Source organism: Myotis nattereri (assembly GCF_964212035.1).
Source record: "Myotis nattereri genome assembly, chromosome: 7".
In the NCBI taxonomy this organism is placed as follows: Eukaryota; Metazoa; Chordata; class Mammalia; order Chiroptera; family Vespertilionidae; genus Myotis; species Myotis nattereri.
The window spans coordinates 51,433,061-51,444,990 of NC_138082.1; the positions used below are offsets into that span (position 1 = coordinate 51,433,061).

Below are 11,930 nucleotides of genomic sequence, written 5' to 3' on the forward strand. Positions count from 1 at the left end.
AGTAAAGATTTTTCCATAATTTAATGCAATGTTTATCTTGAAGAATATTTTTTCATTTCATGTTTATGTTTATTACTTTGATATAGTTTCAGGAAGAGATATATGATGTGAGATTAATTCTTTACTTGGGAATAAAGCCTGTGTTTTTTCTTAGAATGGAATACCTTTCCTAAACAACAGAAGCTTGATTTGGAAAATACAGTCTTTGAGCCACTGCCTGAGCTCTGTTTAACTCACCATTTGTAAAGATATTTATTTGGCAGTTTGAAAAAGACATATTTAAAATTTTTTGATAATAGTTGCCAGTTGAGTTACTTACTAAATAATCATATCTAAGAAGTTGAGTTAAAATTTTAATTCTTAGAAGTTCCTATTATTTATCTTTAGTCCCATGGGAAAAATAAAGAAAACATGGCCATCTCTAGTCCTTCTAACTTCCAGAAACAAAACAAGCCATTACAGGTAGCATAATCATTAACATTTTATTATTAGATGATATGTTGCTAGTTTCAACCAGTGTGAATTTGCCAATATTTGTCTATTTTGAACCATCAAAAATAATAATTTCACAACCTAATATGTTGGAACTGTGAAAATGGGTTCTTTTTTAGTCTGTGGAATATTTATTTTTAAAATTCATTTGGCTCTCTTAGGCAACTCCGTTGGAGAAATCAGCCTTATTTGTCTCAAGGACAGTAAAATTACCCTTTGTTCATGAAACAAAGAGAGATACCACTTTTCTGCCTTAGCACCCTCCCTATTCAAGAGAAAGGAAATTAATGCCCTCTTTCCAGCTGAGCTCTGGTAGCTGAGACAGTTCAGTGGGTGAGGAAATAGAACTATGTCTAGGAAACCAATGTGGCAAATGGTGAATCCTAAAGCACTATTGATGAAGAAAAAAAAATGTTGAAAAATTGCCCATTTTTCACTTGGTATTCATATAAATATTTTGCATTTATTGTTTTAGGAAAATAACTCTGCACATAGTGAGCGGAATTCCCAAATACCATCTCCAACCGACTGCCCACCATTCACCCTTAAGAGGCAAAGTTCTCTAACATTCCAAAGCTCTGACCCCGAAGAGTTCCGACAGAGTCTGCTGACTGCAATCCGTTCTGGAGAGGCTGCTGCCAAATTGAAAAGGGTAAGTTTTCTTTATCAGATGGGTGACAGTGGATTTCTTTTCAACACTGTCAGACTAATACTTAGGGGAAATTGTTTCCTGTATTTAAACTTGAATACATAAGATGTCAGAAGTTACTCTTTTGTGTCAGGGGTCATTTTTGAAGTAAAGTCTGAGAGAGTCCGGAGTCTTACACATACTTTAAAATATGTCAAGTCTGTTTTCCATAACATGGACCAGGTGCACAACATGCCTTTTGCTCATTATTATGTAAGTAGATATAGAAAGTACCTGGACTCTTATTTTAAGAAATTGTTAACCCGCCTGGCCACCTCAGCTCAATGGTTGAGCATGGACCTATGAACCCGGAGGTCACAGTTTGATTCCCGGTCAGGGCATATGCCCAGGTTATAGGCTCGATCCCCAGTAGCGGGCATGCAGGAGGCAGCCGATCAATGATTCTCTCTCATCATTGACATTTCTTTCTCTCTCTCCCTCTCCCTGTCTCTCTGAAATAAATAAAATTATATTTTTAAAAAAGAAAGAAATTGTTAGTTCAACAGGAAAGATTATTTCGGAAAGATGATTCCCCTGTATTCCACAGAATCTGCACTAGTGATAGTAACCTGCACTAGTTTCAGTTATGGTTACTAGGGTAATCAAGTTATTACCACATATGGGATTAGAATCAGTGGTTCTAATCAGTGGTTCTAGACAGCCGTGGGCAAACTACGGCCTGCGGGCCGGATCTGGCCCATTTGAAATGAATAAAACTAAAAAAAAAAGACCGTACCCTTTTATGTAATGATGTTTACTTTGAATTTATATTAGTTCACACAAACACTCCATCCATGCTTTTGTTCCAGCCCTCCGGTCCAGTTTAAGAACCCATTGTGGCCCTCAAGTCAAAAAGTTTGCCCACCCCTGTTCTAGAATCTAGTGGTTCTCAACCTTCCTAATGCCGCGACCCTTTAATACAGTTCCTCATGTTGTGGCAACCCCCAATTTCATTGTTACAAATTGAACATAATTAAAGCATAGTGATTAATCACAAAAACAATATATAATTATATATGTGTTTTCTGATGGTCTTAAGCGACCCCTGTGAAAGGGTCATTCGACCCCCCCAAAGGGGTCGCGACCCACAGGTTGTGAACCGCTGGATTAGATGAAAGTGCCAAAGGGGGGAGAGAGTTTTTATAGGTTAAACCAAAAAATGTAGAGAAAACCTAGAGAACTGAGGTAAGACCTAATGTAGATATTCAAGTCCTAATAATGCTCCGCTAGAATTGTTCAGCTCCTCTGTACTGAGGTGTAGGAGAGCTTCGGGAATGGGGCAGATACCAAACAACTGTCACAGGGAATCACTGCAGGTGAGTTTACTCCCTCCGTCACCGTTATCCCCTGAAGGAGGACATGGATGTCCGGCTGGTGTGGCTCAGTGGTTGAGTGAAGACCTATGAACCAGAAGGTCATGGTTAGATTCCTGGTCAGGGCACTTGCCTGGGTTGTGGGCTCTATCCCCGAGTAGGGGGCATGCAGGAGGCAGCCAATCTATGATTCTCTTTCATCTTTGATGTTTCTATCTCTCCCTCTCCCTTCTTCTCTAAAATCAATAAAATATATATATATTTTTTTAAAAAAGGACATGGAGGAGCCTAAGCCTGGCATCATCACTTGGACTTCCCAGAGGCTATAGTCTCCCTAAATGTCTTTCTTATTCTCTCTTTAATCGTCTTGACTGCAAATTCCTCAACACCCAAAACAAGAAAAAAAAATCATTATTCCACTGAATCCATAGGCATTTTATTTTGTAAATTCCTTCTCTAATCATTTTAGAAGCTATTTAGAGAAGATTAAGAGAGTTGAGTAAAACACTGAGCTCGATAGAAATGAAATCTGCAAAGCAATAGGAGTGCTGCAAAGATGGAGAGAAAAGGGAAGAAATCTTGGGCACATCTCCTTGGCAGGCCTTGCCTACTCTGGCCATTTCCTCAGTGTGTGTGTTTCAGAGGAGCTGTGAGCGACAGCCATTCGGCTGGAGGGCTTGGTGCTCCCATCTGGGCACACTTGGAGATAAGGCAAAATGTTGTGTGCTGTCAGGAGTGGAGGAAACGTGAAGGAGTAAATCAGGGGATTAAGAGGGAATTTTTTTTTAGAGTGTTTGTAGGCTGAATTTAGGTGCCAGACAGCAAAAATTTGGTAGAGCTTTACATATTAAAATTGGTAGTTCACCAGATGACATTTGAATTTTTGTGGGGGCATATGCCCCTACTAAATCACATATTGTCATTTATGAAAATATTTTCATTTTTATCTTGTAAATTAAGGATGTATTTCAGATATATCCTTTCCAAATCGAAAGCCTTCTCAATTCAATAAATTTGACAAGCATGTTTTAAGCACATAGATGTCAAACATTGTACTGGATACTTGGAAGACAAAAATGAGTCAAATGAAACCTATGCCTTCTGGGTGTTCACTGCCTGGGTCTGAGAAACAGTGATACATCAGGCCCACAGGAGATCCAAGTAACTACACAGGAGATAATTGCAGTGTGTTTCCACTAAGCCAGTGGATATATTAATCAGTGTCAATGAACTAAGTGTAGAAAACAGTGCATTAAGGTGGAGATGCCTTTTAGCTCAACAGAATTGCACAGGCAAGCAGCTGTTTGCTTGGTGTGTTATGAGCCCTGATTTGGCAGTCTCTTCACATATAAAACTCTCATTGCTTCCAGAATGAGCTGGATGTGAATCAACAGAGAGAACAGGCCCAAAATGATGATGCTATCTATAATTGTCTCCTGTATATAACTCATTAAGTTCTATTGAGCCTAAATTTTATCTGTCTCAGTAGATTATGGTTAGCTCTGAGTCTACGTACGTAGCGCCAGCTCCTAAATTTTGTTTAATGAAAATGTCTTACATAATCCATTTTATTCTACTAAGAATGAACACCAGGTCTGGTAAAGTTCACAGTATCCACACTTCACAATCAGCTTCCACTTCATGATCACTTCTAGTTATATATGCTAAAACTATGTGTGTACCAGGACTCTCATATAAGAATATTCTTGGAATATTGTTTGTAAAAGTTTCCGAGAAATATAGCCTTACTATCCAGAAATAGTAGAATGAATAGTAGTATATTCAAAGTGCGGACTATCATATAGCAATAATTGGACAAAATATAGCTAAATATGACAGTATAGATATCTATGAAATTTGTAGTTTGACAGCACGCAACACTAAATTATGTTCTTTAGTGATACATGGTAGGTGGCAATTATTTTTAAAATCAAGGAAATAATTATAAAAACCCGATAGTGGTTACTTCAGAGGGAAAGCCAAGGGGTTGTTAGGGGCTCATTGGAGCACAGGCACACAATTTAAGAGGGAACCAAATAACTGAGTAGTCAAGATGAATATTATCTTAAAGCAATATTTTTTAAATGTCCAAATTAATGCAAAATCCATGATGACTGAAATGTCAGAATGTTAAATAAAGACAGGGTTAGCAGGGAGATGGAGGTATTCTCTCTCTTGACCTAGGTGGTGGGTTAGATACTGTTTGTGCTTGTTCCCATTGGGCTTTTCTGTAAATGTATTCTATTTCAAAAAAATTGCCAAAGTTGGTATAAGTGGGCACAAGAAGGCTCTAATTTCTTGTGATATTTGCTTAGTCCCATATTTCTGTCCTGTCTGAGATGTTTCTCCCAGTTTGTTTTAAATTCTAACATTTTTAAATAGAGCAGCAGTTCTAGTGCCAAGTACAGTCCCTAGTGATTTTGACAGTAGGCTTAGATTGTTCATCAGAAAGTTGGCTCAGGGTTTGCCTTCCTTTTGGCACCCAAATGTTGCTTAATTCCAGGTGCCAACCTGCCTTATGGCTCTGGTTCATACCGAGCAATTAACCTTCATTATAATGGTTGGTTCACATTAGAACAATTGTTCCTTGATCGCTCTAGTGAGAATGTAGTCATGAGCATGCCATGTTGTTGTTTTTTTCCTGTTTCTTAAGGTTTTTGCCTTACTCCCAATCGACCCCCACGCAGCCACAGAAATTTCTCCTTAGATGCAGCATTAATAAATCTAGCTCAGTATTTTATAAAATGTGTTTGCTATTTAGATTTGTATGTTAATCAGCAGATTGTTTTCAGAAAGTAAAACAGATTAGGTAATTCATTATTGTTGACTTGAGCTGACACCAGAACTTCTTTGGCAGCTTTCAGATCCTGATAGTGCTTGAATTACTATTCCAGGTAGAAAATAGGGTTGTAAAAATAAAATCTGAAAATAAACTCACAAATGAGGCTTATTACTTGATATTAAGTATTTCCTCAGAATGTAAGTAAAACTTATCTTTGACTAGATAGAAATCTGGAGTGAAGAAAAGAACTGGAAACTTCATCCAGAATCATGCTGGCTTGTTTTGTTTATTTCATTGGTTTGCTTTTGATTCATATTTCCTTGGTTTGAATTTGAACTATCAGGGGTTTCAGGTGGGTAGTTCTTTTCATATGTTTTTCAAGTAAAAATAAATGATAGTTTCATAATTAACTCTCTTTATGAGAATAAGAAAGCTATGTAAATATTCCTGAATTTTTTTTTTAACTTCAAGGGTAGACAGTCAACTAGTACATACCCATCAGTAAATTCTTAAAAGTTACTTTTATTTTTTTTATTTTTTTTTTTTAAATATATATTTTATTGATTTTTTACAGAGAGGAAGGGAGAGAGATAGAGAGTTAGAAACATCGATGAGAGAGAAACATCGATCAGCTGCCTCTTGCACATCTCCTACTGGGGATGTGCCCGCAACCCAGGTACATGCCCTTGGCCGGAATCGAACCTGGGACCTCTCAGTCCGCAGGCCGACGCTCTATCCATTGAGCCAAACCGGTTTCGGCAAAAGTTACTTTTAAAAAATATCTTTATCATAAGTGTCATGTGTTCATTGCTCAAAAATTAAGCAATATTTTTTACTTTATAAATGCTTGTAAAAAGTTACCATTTTCCATTCAAGAAATATTCATTGTTTTATTCTGTGCCAGGCACTAAAACAAACATGAGTATAAAGTAGCATTAAAATAAAAAAGGTCTCTGACCCCACAGAATTTATAAAACAGAATTTTAATGATGTCTTCTCATGTTTGACAGTTCAGTCAACAAATTTTTAAATAATAAACAAAATACAGTTTCCTTCCCCAAAGTAAATGCTCTAGATAGATAGATTACAGTGTAATCTGTCATACCACATTTGTAGTATGTAAACATATTTAATTTTTTTATAAAAATAAAATCTTCTATAAAGCATTCAAAAACATATATCTCTTTGAAGCGTTTCACCTTATTTTATATATATATATATATATATATATATATATATATATATATAAATTTTATTCTTTTAAGACTACATAGTATTTGTGGATGAGTATAAGCTTAATTGCTCTTTATTGATGGACATTTACCTGGATCCTAGTTTTTCACTAACAATAGTGCAACAATGACACCTTTTACTTGTAGATATTTGGAGCCATCAGTATGTTGTTTTAATGCTTAAAACAAATTCCTCTCTTGTACTTAACAAAGAATTATGTGAACAAAAATTACAAGAACAACTTTTACACACAGAGACTTTTTGGACCAAGGTTTCATAATGTCAAGTCATTACCTGTGTGTTGTTTGTTGGCTCTACTTGGAAAGAAATCCTACATGAATACTAAACAGGGTGCGGACGATTTTTTCTTCCCTAGTGGCAACTATTCTTCTAAGCTCTTTTATTTCAGGTGGGTAATGTCAGCCATTCCACTCCACCCTGGATTCATAAGAGAGTTAAGACAGTTGACTAGTTCAGATGATCCTTCTTTGCGTAGTGGAAAGCAACAAAGGAAGTACAAGGAAACCAAATTCAAACTAAATTTGCCAATTTTATTTTCCCTTTCACTAACTTATTTTGTTGCTTAGCAGAATCGGTGGCCTTTTGTACTTCAAATCTCTTCTTGTGAGAAGATGATAATGTTTGGTTATGAACCTAAACTAGTCAACTTATACTCTAGAGATAAACTATGTTTCTTAGAATACTACCATATTTGATGCATTTCAAAATAGTGTACCTATTTACTATTTAAAATCCAGATGATTTTTTTTACATTTTTCTAAATAATATTGGAATTTCAGACTATTTAGTAAATTCTTGTTATAGTGTTTTTCATTCACTTACACTTTATAAATAGAAAACTTTGGCATACAATTTTGGAACTTATGAGTTTATTTATTTAAAAAAGAACAAAACAAAACAAGATCTTTTTATCCGGCAACTGTTTTAGCATAACAGTCATAAATTTGACTTTTTTAGCCCTTTTTAAGAAAGTATTTTAAAAACCAAAGCTCTTTTTTTTTTTTCCTTATAAATAAGGGATACTTGTGAGGGGAACTTCAAGTTAATATATACCACCTATACAAAAATTGTAAAATTCTTTGCTTTGTGGAATTCCCTTTATTTTTGTACATTCTCCAAGACACTTTTGAAGAGCCAGAATTAATCTAGCTAACAATGCTCTTTAACAGCTTGGCCTGCAATCAGTTGTGTTCTTGTCCCTTTGAGTTGATTTGGCAATCTTATAAAGAATAAGATGTGTTAGTGGATTACTTAACTTGTTTGTTGTGGAAATAACAACCCTTTCATTTTTAATTTCATGGTAGAGTGAACATTTATTCTTATTTGTCATTTATTGCATAATAAATACTAAACGTTAGCATTTACAATTAAACAGGCGTTAAATGTAGTAATTGTTGAAAATTAGATAGCTGTCCCATTTTAAATTGACAGGTGTAAAGTGTGTTTCTTTCTCTTAGGTTACTGTTCCATCAAATACAATATCTATGAATGGAAAGTCAAGACTCAGTCATTCCATGTCCCTTGATGCCCAGGACGGCCATTAAAGGTTGCGCTGACCTACTGCCCTTCACCTCCTCCACGTCACAGAGCAACTTCGTAATGGGAAATGTTAGCAAATATATATTCAGATGTACACTAATATATTATCTACGAAAGTGTAAGAGTTTATGCTGTGGCTTTTAATGCCAAAAGAAGAATTACCAGAATTTATAATTTATAATAATATTTTTTACCTTTTTTGCCTTAAGAGCTGAATATGCTACCTTAGAACTTTAAGACGAGGTGTTAATGACTTTCTTTTTTTTTCAAATGAGAAATAGTCATGTTGTTGTTGGTTTTTGTTCCACTTACTTTTTGACACATTATCTGCAATGTGACTTAGACAAAAGGATAAATTAAGAGTCATAGACATATTTGTATGATACGTGAATAACTAGGCAAACCTAGAGCTGACATTGGCTGCCTCAGTGTCACAGTTTAATTGCAAATGTTATAAGTTATATTAAAGCCTATTTTGTGCTGAAAGTATGATCTAGAAAATGAATGATATTCAATAAGTGTATTCAGTTCAACGGTTAATTTCAGTGATAAATCATTTAGTGTGCAACTCTTCTGTGTTCTTTCTGTAATTACAAAATCAGTGTCAAATTTATGGGGAGTACATTATATTTTAATATTTTATTACCATGAAACACTTGGTTTTTTAATCTTTAGAACTTAAATTGCACAAGGTAAATTTTAAATATTTTCTGTATATAATTATGTTATTGTCACACAGATATTACACATTTTATGTGCCAGAAGCCTTAAAAATCTTCCTGTGAGAATGATATATTGTAACAGTTACTTCACATTTAATATGTAGAAAGGAATAGGAGTTAGTTTATGTCCATATTGGAAAACTTTAAAGACTACTTGGGGGTTCCAGAAATCTTGGTTTTAATTAAAATAAAATGAAAAAATAAAGTCATTATGTAGTTCAGATGCAAATATTCTAAATAATAATATATATTTACATTAAAGCTAAAACTGTTAAGCCAAACAGTGCCTAATGCGTTTGCTTACAAGTGTTCTGGAGTCTAGACCTTATTAATATTCTGTTCCTACCTTAAGAATTTAATTGTTCACTTATTTTAAAAGCTTTGTCAAACAAGCTAATGTTATGTTAGTTTTTCCTAAAGCTACTGAGATACCTGTCTCTTTGAAAAATGTGTTGATTTTTCCCCCCTGTTTAATAAAAGCAAGTTATATATTTGGGATTGCTTTTTTTTTTTTTAATGCAGTTTGTGTCAACCAGCCTATTTGTGTACTTCACCTGATGAACACATCTCTGTTAGCTAGTAAACAAACAAGTAAAGTAATACCTACCATTTATTAGGGTTCCCTGGTCTACATGGAAGCCCAGGCATTATAACTTAAATGCACTGTTCTCCACAGTGGCTGCACCAGTCTGTTTGTCCACCTGCAGTGCCGGAGGGTTCCCTTTTCTCCTCATCCTCACCAGCACTTGTCATTTGTTGATGATAGCCATTCTGACAGGTGTGAGATGGTATCTCATTATTGTTTTGATTTGCATCTCTCGGATGTTTAGTGACTTTGAGCATGTTTTCATATGTCTCTTGGCCTTTGGTATGTCCTCTTTCGAAGAGTGTCTATTTAGGTCCTTTGCCCATTTTTTGATTGGATTGTTTATCTTCCTTTTATTAAGTTGAATGAGTTCCCTGTAAATTTTAGAGATTAAACCCTTATCTGAGATAGCATTGGCAAATATGTTCTCCATGCAGTGGGCTTTCTTGCTGTTTTGTTGATGGTTTCTTTTGCTGTGCAGAAGCTTTTTATTTTGATGTAGTCCCATTTGTTTATTTTCTCCTTAGTTTCCATTGCTCTAGGAGCTGTATCGGTAAAGATATTGCTATGACATATGTCTAATATTTTGCTGCCTATGTAGTCTTGTAGGATTTTATGGTTTCCCATCTTACATTTAAGTCCTTTAACCATTTTGAGTTTATTTTTGTGTATGGTGTAAGTTGGTAATCTAGTTTCGGTTTTTTTTTGTTGTTTTTTTTTTTTTGCATGGGATTCATCATTACATTAGAAAGATTATACACCATGACCAAATGGGATTTATTCCGGGGATGCAAGGATGGTACAATATCCACAAATCAATAAATATGATACATCACATAAACAAATTAAAAGACAAAAATTACATAATCATATCAATAGATGCAGAAAAAGCATTTGACAAAATCCAACACCATTTCTTGATAAAAACTCTCAGCAAAGTGGGAATAGAGAGATCATACCTCAAAGTAATAAAAGCCTTATATGACAAATCTACAGCCAACATCATACTCAATGGGCAAAAACTAAAACCTAAGAACAGGAACAAGACAGGAATGCCCACTTTCACCACTCCTGTTCGACATAGTCCTGGAAGGCTAGTCAAAGTGATCAGACAAGAAAAAGAAATAAAAGGCATCCAAATTGGAAAAGAAGTTAAACTGTCATTATTAGCAGAATACATGATATTATACATAGAAAACCCCAAAGACTCCATCAAAAAACTACTAGACTTAATAAAAGAACTTAGCAATGTAGCAGTATACAAAATTAACACCCAGTAATCTATGGCTTTTTTATATACCAATAATGAACTCACAGAAAAAAAAAAAAATCCCATTTACCATTGCAAAAACAACAAAAAAAAGATACCTAGGAATAAACTTAACCAAGGAGGTAAAAGACCTGTACTCAGAAAACTACAGGACATTGAAAAAAGAGATAGAGGAAGACATAAACAAATGGAACAACATACCGTGTTCATGGATTGGTACAATCAACATCATTAAAATGTCCATACTACCCAAAGCAATTTATAGATTCAATGCCATCCCCATTAGGATACCAACGGCATATTTCACAGACCTAGAACAAACTCTCCAAAAATTCATCTGGAATTAAAAAAAGACCTCAAATAGCCACAGCAATCCTGAGAAAGAAGAACAAAGTTGAAGGGATCACAATATCAGATATCAAGCTGTATTACAAAGCCACAGTTCTCAAAACTGCCTGGTACTGGCACAAGAATAAACATATAGACCAGTGGAACAGGACAGAGAACCCAGAAATAGACCCAAGCCGTTATGCTCAATTAATATTTGACAAAGGAAACAAGAGCATGCAATGGAGTCAAGACAGTCTCTTCAATAAATGGTGCTGGGAAAATTGGTCAGGTACACGAGATTTTTTTTTTGATGTACACATAGATCATATTTATGGTGCTTTAAAGTTTACACAAAATTTTTATCTGATGCACATATAGAACAAAAAGTACACAAAGAGATTGCTGTTTTGCCAAAGTCACACAACCAGGTAAGTGGCAGAAGCCCAAACCTCACTTCCAGTCCTCTCTTTCCAATGGCCGGATTTCGCAAACGATGAAGATGGTGCTGGATTTCAGTAACCTACTTATTCTGGATCTTCAGTTGGTTTTCTTTATCTTTTAAATGTTACTGCTTTCCTGCAAGTTTTCATCCTTAACACCTCAGGCTCTTCATATGGATAGATATATTTTGCTGATGGCAAGAAAAAAATGCCACCATGTGTTCCCTCAAAGAACTTTTCTGACAGGTATTTCGAGAAGAATCGTGAAACATTCTGGTAATTTGTGTAGCACTGTTGGCATTTCTGCCTCACAAACTGAAGAAATTTATTTGGAACTCTTGAAAATTACTCATCTTGGAGAAGAAAAAGTACTACAATTTCAAACAAATGTATAGTTTTTAAGCAACTTTTTAAATTTCCAATTTATTCTGTTATTTTACCCACTCCTTGTGCTAGATTATGATGATGGCCCAGAGTCTTGGCCTCACCTGCATTCACACCTTTTGCCATGTGA

General features: G+C 35.1%; 1 protein-coding gene across 1 annotated transcript in view; it reads left to right on the plus strand.

The window, feature by feature from the left end:
* Nucleotides 1-9,286, plus strand: part of COBLL1 (cordon-bleu WH2 repeat protein like 1) — a 148,387-nt gene extending 139,101 nt beyond the window's left edge. The window contains exons 14-15 of the mRNA XM_081095325.1: nucleotides 968-1,144; nucleotides 7,987-9,286. Of these exons, the coding sequence (XP_080951451.1) occupies nucleotides 968-1,144; nucleotides 7,987-8,073 (264 nt within the window). The 3' untranslated portion in view covers nucleotides 8,074-9,286. The remainder of the gene's footprint in view (nucleotides 1-967; nucleotides 1,145-7,986) is intronic.
* Nucleotides 9,287-11,930: the final 2,644 nt, after the last annotated feature.